This window comes from Mustela putorius, unplaced genomic scaffold (genome assembly GCF_011764305.1).
Source record: "Mustela putorius furo isolate JIRA1106 unplaced genomic scaffold, ASM1176430v1.1 tig00000874_pilon_pilon_pilon, whole genome shotgun sequence".
Taxonomy (NCBI): domain Eukaryota; kingdom Metazoa; phylum Chordata; class Mammalia; order Carnivora; family Mustelidae; genus Mustela; species Mustela putorius.
The window spans coordinates 8556815-8572347 of NW_025421505.1; the positions used below are offsets into that span (position 1 = coordinate 8556815).

Here is a 15533-nt window from a genome sequence, read left to right on the forward strand (position 1 = left end):
TTTAACTCTGAAGGTACCAGTAAGCTGCCCATCTGTGTCTAAGAGGGTTGTGCATAAAGGATAAAAACATCAAAGCCTGGTTTATGGGTGGCTCACAGGACATACTGGCTTTAGCAGTGGACGTTAAGGACTTACAGCCCCACACAGGACATTAAAGGATAGCCGTGAAGGAAAGGCAGCCCAAAGACTGAGCTTTAAGAAAGTAGGACGCATTCTTCACCAGAGGACAGATAGTTTGTGTCAGAATCCTGATGCGGAAGGGCAGGGACTTTAGCAAGAATGAAACTGGACTTCCCAAGCTCATCAAACACTTCCACTGCATGTGGTCCCCTCCTCACAGCAAAGCCCAAGGCTATGGGCAGGCACAGTTACCTCAATCCATGGCCCATAATGTGCACCCATCAGCTCTCCTGTCAAAAGTTACACTGAGCACCTGGAGTCAAGGACTGCACTGTCCTGTGCCTGGGCTCGGTGCCCCAAAAAAGGTGACCTATCAGTCTGCAAGAGGGAAACCATTGCCCTCACTGGGGCAGTGCCTGATAGAGGCTGGGTGCAAGGAACTATAACAACTGGCCCTCTGCCTGTATCTTTCTACATGCTTCTTCACCTGAATATTGAGGGATGACCCATATTCCCTAAAAGGCTTTCGTACTTTGGGGGTTTCCAGACCGTCTCTACCACATGGTAGTTGGTGGAATAAATTAGGATTCCATTTGCTTTCCCCTGGTGATATCTGGGCAAGTTCAGGTGAATGGTGACAAAGGGGCAGCAGCTCTTGCTCTAAGAAACACTAGGATTTGAAATTGAATAGGGGCCATACATCTCTGTGTTCATTTACTAAACCTTGTCACCTTCAGTTGCAAGTATTTCTGGTACCTGTAGGGTTTGGTCCAAGGGCTGGATAAACCACTGACCTTGTAAAGGTCAACCAGGCCCCCCCTGCCAATACCAATCTGGGTGTGGTCCAAGGAAGCTGCCCATGCCAGGGCACATGTGGGTCACTGAAGCCATGGGTGGGAAGGGCCACCATAAGAAATGGGGTCTCCTCCTTGCCTTCTATGTCTTGGGCACACCAGACCCTAGAGGGCAAATCTCAGGGTCAAGCAGAAGCAGGCCAGTGGTTAGCTTCTGTCTCAGTACTAGGTGGTATCTGGGTACTCTGGCTTGAGTCCTAAAGGTCTAGATCAGGAGTTGGCAAACTTCTGTAAAAACCCATGGAAGGAATAGTTTAGACTTTGTAAATCAAATGGTCTCTGTTGCAGCTACTAGTTTCTACCATCATAGTGTGAAAGTAGTCAGTGAATGAGTTTAGCTGTGTTCCAATAAAATTGATTTACAAAAATAAGCAGCAAGCCAGACTGGGCCCATGGACAATAACTTGTCAACCACTGTCCTTGTCCTTGATGACACTTAGTAGATAACTTGGTCGCCTGAGGGAACTATGGTCCATTATGCTCCTCTGTGAGATGACAATCTCTAAGGTCTGGAGTTTTGCTGAGTTGTACATAGGTGCAGAAGAGGACACTGTGGATGAGAATTTCTGACCAAGTGGTAGGTGCAGAGGCCAGAATGTGAGGGCTACCCCGGAACATGGTGAGCCTCCTTTTTTCATAAGAAACATCGACAGGTTTATTGCAGATCAGTTCCGACCCTCCTACCCCCATACACACATGGTCCCTGGGTGGGCACTGTCCTTAATGGGCTCTTAAGAGCCCTTGTGCTGTGGCCTGACCACCAGCCCCTCTCTGGTGATGGCCCAGTTGTAGCTCTTCGGTGAGTCCAAAGCTTCTTCCACCCGTGCCTCCAGGTTCTCTGGGGTGATGAAATTTTTTGCTTCCTCCTATTGGGAGACAGAAGACCAGATGGATGAAAGCACATACCTCCTGGCCTTTAGCCCACTGAGAGGCTCCGGCTCTCTCCCTGGATGGATACTTGGAGCCCAGGTCCTTTGTGAGTGTCCTGATGACCTTCCCATGGAAGAACATCAGGCAGTCTTACCATATTCCTCTTTCCTAGATAATTATCCACTGGACATCTCAGCCAGAACTCCAAGTACACCAGTTGTGACAATCTCGTGTCACAATGGGTAGAATCCGTTCCTCAATGTTGCCTCAATGCCTCCTCTTCATCTCTCTCAAGCTTGTCCTTCTTCCCCTATTACTTTATTATTTTTTTAAATTTTATTTTATATATTTATTTGACAGAGAGAGAGATCACAAGTAGGCAGAGAGGCAGGCAGAGAGAGAGGGAAGCAGGCTCTCTGCTGAGCGGAGAGCCCAATGTGGGGCTCGATCCCAGGACCCTGGGATCATGACCTGAGCTGAAGGCAGAGGATTAACCCACCGAGCCACCCAGGTGCCCTTATTACTTTATTTTTTTTAAAAAAGATTTTATTTATTTGTTAGATGGAGGGAGGGAGGGGGAGAGAGAGGGAGAGAGAGAGAGAGAACAAACAGGGGAAGCAAAGGGAGATGCACGCTCCAAGCCGAGGATCCTGACCGGAACTTAAGTCAGACACTCAAACTGACTGAAACACTCAGGTGTTCCTCCATCTGTTACTTTAATTCAGACCCCATCCTTTCTTGCTGGATGACTGCTAACTGGTATCTTTGCTTTTATTAAGTCTCACACCTGCCATCCTAGCCCAGAATATTAATACTTTAATGATTTATCGCCCGCAAAGCAAAATAGGAACTCCTTGCGGAAACGGGAGTCCCTCCCACAGATGCGGGCTTACCACGCCTAGCCACTGTAATACTTTTCCTAACAATTCTTTGCGCCTGCCAGCAACTCTCCTTGAATTCCTTCACTCCCAAATCCTCACATGCTAACTCTAGAGACTCAAGGCGGCTCGCTTGCTCAGTGCACGTAGCCAGAGCCCCACTGCGCCGCGCCCAGGCCGACTTCCCGGCCTCCAGCTCCAGCCCCAGCCCCAGCCTCAGCACCCCGCGAGACACGGCCCACCTGCAGCTGCAGCACTTCCTGCTCCTTGAGCTGCGCCCAGGCCTGCGCCTCTAGGGCCCGCCGGGCTTTCTCCTCCGCTTGCCGCTGCTCCTGCTCCCGCGCCTCCTGCCGCAGCCTCGCTAACCTGGGGTGGGGTGGGGCAAGACGCTGACACTGAGCGCGGCTGGCTCTCCCCCGAGCCAGCCAACGGCCCGCCCCGCCTCCTCGCCCACTCACCGCAGCTCAAGCAGCCGCTGGTTCTCCGCCTGGTTCCAGGCCATCAGGTCGCGGTGCTCGGTAGCATCTTGCAGCGCCTTGCGCTCCGCCAGGACCCCAACCCGGGCCTCGTGCACCTTCTTCCGCACCTCGGACACGAACTCAAGCCTGGGCGGAGACGCGCCCAGAGTCGGCACCCTCTATGCCCGCCCGCTCTCACACACTGCCCGCGGCACTAACGGTCGCCTCCCCCCTTGTCACACACACCTGAGGGCGCGCACCGTCTGGCGGTACAGCCGGTAACGCTCCGTTAACAAGAAGAATTCTACAGGATCCACCGCGGGCGGGGTCGTCACGCGACCGACCTTGGACTTGGCTGGAGGGTCGTAGCGGGTCTTCCGGCCGCGCACCTGCAATAGTAGCGGGGCCGGTGGTCCGCCCGGGGACCCCCGGCCCAGGACTCGCAGCGCGCGTATCATGGCCCAGGCCTACCCGGCGTCGGGCGCGCCGCAGGGCATCACGGGACCCGGAAGCGGCCGCGGAGCGCCACGGGACATGTAGTCCACAGGCCTTGCCTTCCCGCTCCCCCGTCTCCCCTCCCCCCCGCCCCGGGGGCCGCTCGAGGGTCGTGTGTCTGCGGACTTCGGCGCTTCCGCCCCAGGCCCACGGGCTCTGGCTGCTCCCACCCTGCGGGGTCTGCACTACCTCGCCCCACCCCTCCCGTGTCCCTCTCGCCGGCAGGCCAGGCCCACGTCCCTCCAACCCCATGCAGGGTAGGGTCTTAGTGGGGTTGGGCGAGGGAGGGGACGGAGAGAACTCGAGGCAGCAGCTTCAGGTTCTTCACATCTTTATTAGAGGGCGACTGGGTGCGGCGCTCTACGTCCGTTCTGCAGGGGGTAGGGGCTGGTCATGATAGTTGATGCCCTGGTCACCTGGCCGCCCAGCTGCGACCTTATCCGCCCCCATCCCTCCCATCCTAGTTTTGCGGGGGATGACGCTGCCGCCAGACTGATGCCCCTGCCAGCTAGACGGCCCAGCTGCGGGCTCTGTAGCTTCCTGGGCGTTGTTCACCCTTAACACACCTGGTTTGTAAAAACCTGAGCTCACACTGACTCATTTAAGTGGTTAAGTTTTTGCCTTATAGGAATTTACAACTTCTTCCGTTAACCGCTCTCCTAGTGCACTTTAAATTTGCGAAGTAGTAATAATCTATCTCTGCACACCGATCTTCTGCAATCACTGTCATTCCTAGTGCATGTCAGTGACCACCTGGTTCTTGGTCCCCTCCTATTAGTTGAAGTTCATGCCTTTCACCTCTTTCCACTGAGGTCCTGCCCACCTCTAGAAACACTGCCTTCTCTTGACAAAGGAAGAAGTCTGGAGGACCCCACTACAGCTAGTCTTATTTATGAAGGTTTTCAGTACAATCATCTCCACTTCACTAGTGACTTCTAATCTTTTACATAGATATAAACTGTCTAGAATTCTGAGAAACAGGAAGGATAGCAGATGGTATCCTTCTGTGTGTGCCTGGGGTGTCTTAGCATGGAGTGTGTCAGTGTTGCCTTGTTATCCCCCTCTTCTGTCCACACAGCTGCCCCAAGTCCTTAGACGCAGTAGCCCCTACTGGGCCATGCCCGGCCCCTCCCTATACTTACCAGTAGTGTCTGCACCAGGTGCTGCTTCCAGCGGAGGGGCCACCAGCCTGTGGTTCTACTCTCCCAGGGCACACTGTTCTCAGGGGGAGCCAGGGTGTTGCTTGGAAGGGTTTGGGCAGTCTGGTCTGGGCTGCTTGCTGCAGTGCCCAGGACCCGTCCTCAGAAAGGAGCCAAGGCTGCGGCCTGCCCACTACTCCCACTCCAGGCTCTAAGATGAAGGAGCCCCAGCCAGCATCTTCTTCTTCCCACTCAGGCGGGGGAGACCCTTAACCCACCTAGGAGCCTTGGGGCCTGCTGGGGGTGCTTGGCTGAGCTGGAAGCTCGTTTTCCTCCAGGTTACCAGCCATGGGACCAGTGCTGGGCCTTCAAGGATCCAGGGTGGATGGTGAGCAGCAGCAGTAGCAGAAAGCCTAGTCTGCAGCTGGCCATGGCAGGGCTGCTCCCGTGGAGAGTGGACAGCACTTAAGAAGAGACACTGCCATCTATACCTCCCCCCTTTTCTTTCAGGGGCCCCCTGGACAACTGGCACTTCAGGGGCAGCTTTAGTGTTTCCTAATGCCCTTCCCACTTCTGCCACTGCTCCTCATCCCAGAGCTCCGGGATCTGCACCCCAAAGGCTCCTGGCAACTAGCCTTCCCCAGAGCCCCCTGGGGGTTCCCAGCCTTGCCAGCTGAGGGTCCCCGAGTCCATCAGGTTTACCCCTTCTTCCTTCAGAGATTCCAGTAGCGGGAGAAGGTTGGGAAGAGGAACAGAGTCCGGTAAGGGGAGCTACCCAAGAGTAGCAGCAATGTGTGGGCATTTGGGGCACCTGGTGCATGGCACGCTGCCTCTATTCTCTGTAGTTTGCCATCTCTCATCCATGGTAGGTGAGGATGTGGAATGGATGTCTGATGGTGACAAGGGCAAGTGCTTCTACCCCTTGTCCCTCCTTAACTAGAGGCAGCAGGCACAAGAACAGCATTGGGGGTAAAGGGAAAGGTGTTCTCCCCTCATCAACCCCCACTCCCACCCAGGGACATGGCTCATGGGTAGAGGAACTTGGGAGGGAGAAGAGGAACAGCGTGCCACACACCCAGGACAGACTTCCAGCCAGGAGCCCCAGTCCTAGGGGAGAGCAGCTTCTTCACTCACCACGGGAAAGCTCTGGATGAGGTGGCTCCTTGAGGTGGCTCCTCCAGGCGACAACAGGACCCCCAGACAGCCAGCTCTGGGATTTATTGATCAGGTGACTCCACCCTGTTCCTGGTCCACACACTCCAGTGATGTCTCAAAGAGGGAAGGGGAGTAGCCTGACACCCAACACCCTCCCCTTACCAGTGTATGTTCCTGGTGTATTTTTAGCCAGTGACCCTAGGTCATCAGACAGATTGCTCCCTCTCCCTGCCTTCCCAGGGATCTGACATGGTAAGATTCCTGCTCCAGCTTGGCCAGGCCCTAAAGAATCATCTTCCCACTTCCCAGGCTGCATCCTCAAGCTCCTGCCCTTTGGCTTACACAGCCCTTAGTCTTCTCTGATCCAAAAAGGGAACTGTGGCCTGGAGGGGGCAATGCCTGGGGGACCCTGAGTGCCACACAGTTGGCAGCCTAAGTGGGGAGCCCAGCAACGTGTAAAGGTCTGGGGGAGACGATGAGGGCCTGAGGGCTTGTTTGCCCCACTGTTAAACTGGGTTGGATGGAGCCGTCCTCATCCACACACCTGGGCACCAGGGCTGGGTCACTCCAGATGGAGGCAGGTTTGGGTGGGGCACACCTACCCCTAGGTGGTTCTCTCTCCTCCCAGGAGGCCCATGAGAGGGGGCCCAGCTAAGGGGACAGTGCAGCATCTGTGGGCCTACGAACGAGCAGGGGGTAGGAATAGTTTTGCCTCTCAAGGTTCCAAGCCTTCGCCTGTGCTCAACCCAGGACTATTCATGGAGTTGGGCACAGCTGAACTAGGACACTCGAACGTGCCCCCACTTCTCAATCTGCGTCAGTTCTGCTTTCCACTGCTCGCCAGCTATTAGCCTGGGGCCAGGGGAGGGCAGAGGCCTGTTTACAGGATTAATAGCCAATCTCTGCATTTGCGCTGAACAGCAAATGCAAGGGCCAGGGTCAGGCTTGGCATTGTGAGAGTCAGTTGTCAGGGAGTAGGTATGTCAAATCCTGTGGCAAAGATTGGGGAAAGGATGGCATAACGGGCACCACAGTCATCCACAGGGACCTGGACTTCAGCTGTCCAGGCAGGAAGGCACTCATCAATTTCCAAAATGACTTATATTTAGCAGGGACCTGAAGCAATGTGTAGGTTGTGTATTCAGTTAAACTGTTTTGGGAAATAAACACTTTGTTCCTATATGTGTTGGTTAACCAAGTAATTTGGGGGGAAATATTTGTTTTGTGAAAATGACTGAGTTCACTAAGTTAGCTTCGTTCTGGTTTGGGTTTACAGAATGTTTTATTCAAAGTCCCCTGTGTTTATTTTAAAAGAGGAATGGGGTGCCTTTATTTTTTCTGTAACTTGTTTATGGTTTTTCCTAAAAAACCAAACCAGAACTAAGCTTCCCAGCAGATGCTTTGGTTCCTTTCTTTCTGGCAACATCCGTAGCTCTTCAAGAACGTTTTCTATCCTCTTTTAGATTACAGGCTCTGAAATTCATCCTTCTATCCCTCTCAGCAGGGCACAGAAAGCCATTTGTTCACCACTGAGCTCCAACTAATGGTCGGCCCTTGAGGATAGGACTTCATCCATCTGGGAGTTGCTTGTAGTCAGCTGGGAAAGGAGAGGCTTAGACCTGAGTGCTCAGGTGCTGCTGGAGCACAGAAGGGCACAGACCCCGATCAGATGGTCTGGGTGAAGGATGACAATGAGTTAGCTGGAGTCTGCACACAGAGCAGCTGTGGGCTTCCCTTGTAAGGAACAAAAACGGTGAAGAGTCAACATAGGAACTGCCAGTGGATCCAGATCCCTGGACTAGGGGTGGAGGGAGAGAGGCGCAGAGAATGCTGGAAGGCTGCAGGAAGGGACAGTAGACTCTGGAGAGACCAGGTGAACCCCTGGGCAGTGGGAGTGTGAGACAGGGGCCCGTGGGTCAACCCATGCAGTCACTTGGTAGGAAGAAGGATATGCCTCCCTGGAGCTCAGGGCTGGAGAAGGGCGGAGGGTCTACAACACATAGACCACAAGAACGCCAAGTCTCTGAGAAGGAGAAAGAGGAGGAGCAGAGGCTGCAGAGTAAAGATAAAGTCAGAAGGGAAGAACTGGTGGACAGAGAGTGGATCTGTGATAAGCAGTAAGAAAGGAATCTGTGAGGATGAAGGGTAGAAGAGGGGTGAGTGAATCTATCATAAAAGCATAGGCCTGGGGGAAGTGCCCTTTTTTGAAATTAAAACAAAAGACTTGTGCATTTGGTGATGGTGGAGTGCTGAAGGAAACTGAATGCCCAGGAGGGCACTGACTTGATGAAGTGAGCTGGGGACTGAAGACTCCTACCATCTTAGCCTCTGGATCTGAGGCACTTCCCCATAAAAGTCCTGGAAATGTGGACAGATATAAAAGGAAATGAAAAGCTTTTTAATCTAGTAAGTGTGGATATACAAAGACTTAACCCTGGACAGAATGACATAACCCAGACGTTTTGGAGCAAAGCACCAGGGAAGTTGGACCGGCCTTGGCCAGCTACCTCCTCTCTCTTCCACACCCCTGTGCTAGGGAAACAGTGAGGACACTGACCATTTTCCAGGGAGCAAGGCTGGCTGGGATCACTGCACCAAGGCTAGGCTGGGAATGGAAGGTGTGTCCTAGCAACTAGCTGAGAGCTGAAGAGGCTGTACCAGTTGGAGAGGAGCTGAGAGGACAGCGGCTCCTGAGAGAGCACTAACAGCAGGGCTAGGAGCGGCCCAGGAGTGCCCCAGCCCTAGTCTGGCTGCCCCACCCCAGACAAAGGGAGACGCTTCCTCAGGGAGTCAAAGCTTTTATTACCTGATAATCCCTAGTGTGGTGCCAGAGATACCGCTCTGGTCCCTTTACTCCCCACAGTGGGTTGTGGTGGTGATGGAGGAGGATGGAGATGGAGGGGGTAGGGATTATTTACAGAGCAGGGAGGGAACAACAGCCTGATAGGGGCAGAGGAGAGGGGGGCACCAGGACAACCAATTTCCTCAAGAGCTCTGAGAACTTTGTGCTTTTTTTTCTTAGTTGATGCTGAGCTACCTGGAATGATTTTGTGTTCCTTCTTCAGGAAAAGAGGTCTAAACCAAAGGATAATACAGCCCAATTTCCAGGCAGAGGATTTCACGATATCAATCCAAACATCACACTATTTAATTCCCCAATAAAACATTGGAAAAAGGACTATCAGTGCTAACACATTTACATATAAAATCTTCCACCTAATAGGTAATAGAAGCCTATGTACCAATTTCTAAAACAGTTATAAGATATATACACAATTTTGGGTATATTAACAAAACAGAATATTACAAAATATTAAAGGCAATTTTCCTGTCCACTGGATCTCATCACCTCTTACTTGAAGTTGGCATAATCTGAGAATGCGTCAATATATTCCTGCACCACCTTGTAGCAGAACTCATACTGTTCCTGCAGAGCAAACAGAAGAGAAAAACCAGCGTTACTGAGGACAATAGGACCTGCAGTTCCTGACCGGTATTTAAAAGGGAAAAAAAAAAAAAGAAGCCTGAGGGGAAGTGAATGTTTTTGGACTTGAACCTGAGTCCCGCCCTGCCTTCCAGAGTTCTGACAGCATTCCCTTTCTGGGTTGAGTACAGCTAATTTTGTCCAAGTGAAGGTGACCCAAGAGGGAGACACGGCGCTAGGCCTGCAGCGCAGATGAGTGTGCTGGGCTGGTGGACCAAGCAGGCAGGGAGATGGCTGTGTGGCCCGCACCTCACCAGAACTGCCAGGCTGCAGGTACCCCAGGTCTCAAAGCCTCACCAATGCCTAAACCTCTTAAAATGTGTTTTTCTTTCCCCTTAGACATGTCTAGCTCTCCAGGGTTCCAGGGCCCTTAGAGATGTTTGTCCCCATAGTCAGTGGTTACTGGTCACTGGGACGGGCAGAAGCCTGAGCAGAAGAGGAGGCACTCCTGAATCTTCCCACCCCAGGACCCACAGAGAAGTGCAGAGCCCTGTGGGGCACCCAGGCACCCCAGCACCCCCTTCTAGCCTTCCAAGAGGCCACTCAATTCTCTTACTGCTGACAGGGCTGTGCCTCTCTGCTCTCACTGCCACCGAGGCTTATTCTGTCTGGGGCACCTTGGGGAACAATGGGCCCTCCAGGAGAGCCTTCCCCTTGTGACGGCCCTGACAGAGAGGGGCTGTGGGTTGGAGGTGGTGTGAGCAGCATACCAGTGTCTGGACCATGTGTGGCCTCTGTAGCCGCAGGCTCTTGACAGTCTGGAAGACATCCAAAATCCCCTCCGCTTTCACCCGTTCCAGGACTGTGCTTAGGGCACAGAAGGTCCCCGTCCGTCCTGCCCCCGCACTGTAACAGAGCAGACACATTGGTTACAGCCCGCTGGGCTGGGAAAGTGAAGACCGTAGCAATGAGCACATAAAGGCCAAGGTGGAGGCTGGTGCTCATGGGAAGGGGTGGCATCTAATGGAGATGGTTGGGGGGGGGCCCATTTGCTCCTCTCCCCATAAGCCCCCTGCTCACACTGCTCTGGGGGAGGAAGGGGTACTGCTGCTGCCCTTCTTGTACGTCCCACTTTGCCACTGAGGGACTCGCCCATAGGACAGTGGTGAAGAACCTCACACACCCTCCTTCCCACCCAACACTGAGCCTTCTCCATCTACCTGAAAATATACCTGCATTGCCCTGATGTGCTGCTCGCTCATGCTGGGATTCTAGTCTCTTTCCTTTCCTGATAAACCCTGCCCCTCTGTGCTGTGTGTGTGTGGGGTGTGTGTGTGTGTGTGTGTGATTCTTTTCCGTGACTCTCATTTGCTTCCTAAATCCCAAGAATCCGGACTCTGACACTATCCACTCTGTTCAATGTCATCGGTTCAGACCCTCACTGAGTGCCTTCTGTGTGGCTGTGGCATGGGGAAAACAACCCCAGACAATAAAGATATGTAGTGTGGGAAGGAAAAAGAGGAACAGGTGTTCCAGGCAGGGTGGTCAGGGAAGGTTCTCTAATAGAGTGTCACATGAGCAGAGACCTGAGGTGAGGGCAAGGCCCAACAGCTATCTGTCTGGAAAGGAGTATCTCAGGCACAGGCAGGATGCCTAGGCACGGAAGCTGTGTAGCTGAATCTGATGGCTGGAGGACAAAAAGGAAGAAAGGAGAGTGGTGGGATGAGGTCAGAGCCCTTAGGGAGAATGCCAGCCCTTGGGTGCACCTCCTGCCTGGCCTAGGCAAGAGCCCTCAGATCAAGTTGGGCCTTATGAGTTGTTAGGATTCTCAGTGATGTGACCTGACTGAAATTATTTATTTATTTATTTATTTGACAGAGAGAGAGAGAGAGAGAGATCGAGATCACAAGTAGGCAGAGAAGCAGGCAGAGGCGGGGGGGGGGCAGCAGGCTCCCCACTGAGCAGAGTGCTGATCGATGCAGGGCTTGATCCCAGGACCCTGAGATCATGACCCGAGCCAAAGGCAGAGGCTTTACCCACTGAGTCACCCAGGCACCCCTTGACTTAAGTTTTTAGAAGAATCTCTCAGGCTGCTGAGCTGAGAACAGGGGGAAGGGTGGGACACGGCAACATGTGAGGGCCGTGTAACTACTGGGAAGAGGAGGTGGTGGCTTAGGCAGAGGGGTGCTGGTGGAGGATATGAGAAATACTTGATTCTGAAACTATTTTCCATGTACAGCAAAGTCCAATATTAGATGTGCATATGGGAGGAAAGAGGGAGAACAGTATGGCTCCAAGGTTTCTCATCTGACTTAGCTGGGGGACTGAAATGTCACTTACTGACTGGGGAAGGCTAGGCAAATAGTGGACTTAGAAAGAAAGACCAGAAGTTCTGATCCAAACCCTTTAAAATGAAGAAGTGGAAATTTTGAGTACGTAACTAGACATATATATCTGGAGTTTAGGGGAGAGGATGAACAAGTGACAATGACACAGGAGTTGGTATGAAAGAAAGGAAACAAGATGGGCTGCCTAGGGGAGTGGCTGTTAGTCAACAAGGAGGTCCATCTGGGCCCTGGACCACAAACGGAGAGGAATCAGCCAATGAGGACACAAACAAGAAGAGAAGCTATGCCGGAAGCATTCCATAGAGAAGCGAGTGATTAACTGTGTTTGATGCTAATGAAGGTCAAGGGTAATGAGTCAGAAGGATCTCTGGACTTAGCAATGTGGAGGTCATAGGTAGCCCTCACAGGGGCAGTTGCAATGGAGTGGGGAGGGGAGAGGTTAACCAGAATGGGCTCAAGACAGAACGGAAGAGAAGAACTGGGGAGTTAGTCTGAACAAAATCTTCTGAGAAACTTTACTATAAGGAAAACAGAAATAGAGGGATACCTGGAAGGAAATTAAAGGTAAGAGTTTTTAAAATATTAAGATGGGATGGGGTGCCAGGGTGGCTCAGTCCTTAAGCATCTGCCTTCAGCTCAGATCATGATCCCTGGGTCCTGGGATCGAACCCTACATTGGGCTCCCCACTCGATGGGAAGCCTGCTTCTCCCTCTCCCACTCCCCTTGCTTCTGTTCCCTCTCTGTGTCTCTCTCTGTCAAATAAATAAATAAAAATCCTAAAAATACATATATATTAAGATGGGAGAAATTATAGCACATTTGCATGAAAATGGTAGTTATCCAGGTCATTATTCAGAGGAAAACCTGATAATGTAGGACAGTGAAGTCAGGTTCCTGAGGAGATAAAAGGCGATGGAACTGATAGTGAAGTAGAGGGTGGCTGTGGCAGACAGGCCCTACCACAGCCCCCCAGATCCCTGCCTCATGGTGTTCACACCCTTATGTAATCTCTTCCCCATAAGTGTGGGCAGGATATGTGATATGCTTCTAACCAACAGATAACAGCAAGGGGGATGAGATGTATACTACACATATGTGATTACGTTACATGGGATTTTAACACCCGTCTTGCAAGGAGACACTCTCTTTTGGTGGCTTAGAAGAGGCAAGCAACCACACAGGGAAGGTCCACGTGGCAAGGAACTTCAGTCCAGCAGCCCACAGGGAACTGAATGCTACCAACAACCAAGTGAGCTTAGAAATGGATCCTTCCTGGGGGACCTGAATGGCTCAGTTGGTTAAGCATCTACCTTTGGCTCAAGTCACGATCTCAGAGTCCTGGGACTGAATACCTTACTGGGCTCCCTGCTCAGCAGGGAGTCTGCTTCTCCTTCCCCCTCTCTCCTTCCCCCTGCGTGTGCTCTCTCGCTCTCTCAAATAAATAAATAAATAAAATCTTAAAAAAAGAAATGGATTCTTCCCATTCAAGCCTCAGACAGGATGACAGCCCTGGTTAGCACCTTGACTACAGTCTTGAGAGACCCTGAAGCACAGGACTCACCCAAGATGTGCTCAGATTCCTGACCACAGAGACTGTGAGATAAATGTGTGTTGTTTTAAGATGCTAAGTTTGTGGTAATGCTATTAAACAGCAATAGATGATTAATGCAACTGGCTTCAGAAAGAGGACAGACAATTCATCCACTGAACAGGAGGGATGCAGGGTCCGTAACACTAATGCAGGTGACAGGCAGCTACGTGTTGGGAGCATATGGAAGTTCTGATTGCTTCTCCTTTCTTAGTCAAGCAGAAAAACACTGTCCTCTCTTAAATAAGGGGACAGAAGAGATGCTGATGGTTATCTAGGTCTGAGAGGAGGTGTGAAATAATAATCTAGGCTGGCAAAGCCTTTCTGTAAAGGGTCAGACAGAAAATACCTTAGGTTTTGCTGAGAAGAGATAAAATCAGTTATAACTATACAACTCTGACCCCTTGTGTGCTGAGCAGCAGTATGAGGCAAGGAGAGCACCATGTATGGTCTCAATTCTGTTGCTGCAGCATGACAGCAGCCAGTTTGTCACAAATGGGCATAGCTGTGTTCCAATAAAACCTTATATATAGGGGCACCCGAGTGGCTCAGTCATTAGGCATCTGCCTTCAGCTCAGGTCATGATCCCAGAGTCCTGGGAATGAGCCACGCATTGGGTTCCCTGCTCAATGGGGAGCCTACTTCTCCCTCTCCCACTTCCCCTGCCTCTGTTCCCTCTTGCTGTGTCTCTCTCTCTCTCTCTCAAATAAATAAATAATTTGAATTTTTTTTTTTTTACAAAAAAGGAAAACAAAAAACAAAACCTCATATGTAGACACTGAAATCTGAATTTCATGCCATCTTCATGTCATGAAATAGTCTTGATTTTTAAAAATGTAAAAACAGGGGCCCCTGGGTGGCTCAGTTGGTTTAGTATTTGCCTTTGACTCAGGTTATGATCCCAGGGTCCTGGGAGCAAGTCCCTTATCAGGCTCCTTGCTCAGCGGGGAGCTTGCTTCTCCCTCTGCTTGTTCTCTGACAAATAAAATCTTAAAAATGTAAAAATAGTTCTTAGCTTGCAGATCCACACAAAACCAGGTGGTAGGCCAGATTTGGCACTGGACCCCTAGTATGCCCAGCTGTGGTCTGTAACAGTGGAAGGTGCAGAAGGATAGCAAGGCAACACTAAGGGCCAACCATAAGGTCAGGAATGTAAACTGAGGCTTGTAACCCGGTGCTTCTCTGCAGACACACTCAGCAGCACAGCATAAATGGAGGCTAGGTAGAGAATCTGGGGTTTGCCAAGAAAGGGTGACCAAGGGAAAGAAAAAAGTGTAGGGAAGGAAGTATTTATCTGGGCAGTCCAAGGAATCCTTTTTTCTTAAAATTTTTAGTTTAGTTTTAATTTTTAATTTTTTTTAAAGTACTCTCTACCCCCAGTGTGGGGCTCAAACTCACAACCCCAAGTTCAAGAGTTGCATGTTCTACTGAGCCAGACAGATGCGCCACTAAAGAATTCTTTTAATCTTGCCAGTCCAGTGGGCACAAAGCTACACTGCCTTGTTTTCATTTTAATTCCTCAGAATATTACTAGTAAATTGTAGCACCTTTTTGTGTTCACTGTCCATTTGTATTAGTTGGTGCACTTGCCACTTTTTTCTTCAAGATATTTTTAAAATGCTTTATTTTTGTATAGGTAGCCAAATTTCAAAACAATCCCAAACAACAAAAGGTTTCCTTCCTATTCCACTTCATCGTTTTCAGATACACCAATGTCCTCAGGTCCTTACCTGTCCTTCCAGAGATATTTTTATGCATATACCAACAGAAACATATTTCTGTTTGTTTTTTTTTTTTTAAAGTTATTTATTTAAATGATCTCTATCCCCACACAGAGCTCCAACTCACAATCCCAAGATCAAGAGTCACACACTCCACCCACTGAGCCAGCCAGGCAACCCCCCAACAGGAACACATGTTCTTTCCCTATCTCCCATTTGCTTTTGTTCACAAAACAATACATCTAGAGGATTAACCCACACCCAGTATGTAAGCAGCCTCCTCATTAATTTCTATAGCTCGAGATCCATCACAGCTTATTGAGTCAGGCCACCATTAATGTGTTTAGGTAATTTATAATCTTCCACTATTATAAACAGTACTTCAATCCTGATGATTATTTCCTTTTGGCCACTTGAAGCACATTTACTGGATACATTCCCAGAGGTTCCTTTGCTCATTTTTCTGTTTTTAAAACCAATTT

The 15533-nt window shown here is 50.7% G+C and overlaps 3 protein-coding genes across 6 annotated transcripts in view; all 3 read right to left on the bottom strand.

Annotated features, from left to right (window-relative positions):
• Positions 1-1603: 1603 nt before the first annotated feature.
• On the bottom strand, positions 1604-3694 carry MRPS26 (mitochondrial ribosomal protein S26). Of its 2 annotated transcripts, XM_004772900.3 has the most exons (4): positions 3427-3689; positions 3181-3327; positions 2965-3088; positions 1604-1840 (listed from the first exon to the last, which is right to left on the bottom strand). In XM_004772900.3, the coding sequence occupies exons 1-4, from the start codon at positions 3636-3638 to the stop codon at positions 1706-1708; spliced, it is 618 nt and encodes a 205-aa protein (XP_004772957.1). In that variant the 5' UTR covers positions 3639-3689; the 3' UTR covers positions 1604-1705. The 2 variants fall into 2 exon arrangements, with proteins under 2 accessions (XP_004772957.1, XP_044941984.1); XM_045086049.1 differs by lacking the exon at positions 2965-3088 and having other exon boundaries at positions 3427-3694.
• LOC101672225 (progonadoliberin-2) lies at positions 3677-8621 on the bottom strand. Its single transcript, XM_013046049.2, is given in 2 exon segments — positions 3677-4975; positions 5093-8621. Coding segments are annotated over 2 exon segments (363 nt in total). The 5' UTR covers positions 5247-8621; the 3' UTR covers positions 3677-4766.
• Positions 8622-8751: 130 nt separating this feature from the next.
• PTPRA (protein tyrosine phosphatase receptor type A) overlaps positions 8752-15533 on the bottom strand; it is a 149458-nt gene continuing 142676 nt past the window's right edge. For all 3 annotated transcript variants that reach the window (XM_004772902.3, XM_004772901.3, XM_013046047.1), the window contains 2 exons: positions 10164-10299; positions 8752-9396 (listed from right to left, as the gene is read on the bottom strand). In XM_004772902.3, the coding sequence (XP_004772959.1) occupies positions 9322-9396; positions 10164-10299 (211 nt within the window). In that variant the 3' untranslated portion in view covers positions 8752-9321. The remainder of the gene's footprint in view (positions 9397-10163; positions 10300-15533) is intronic.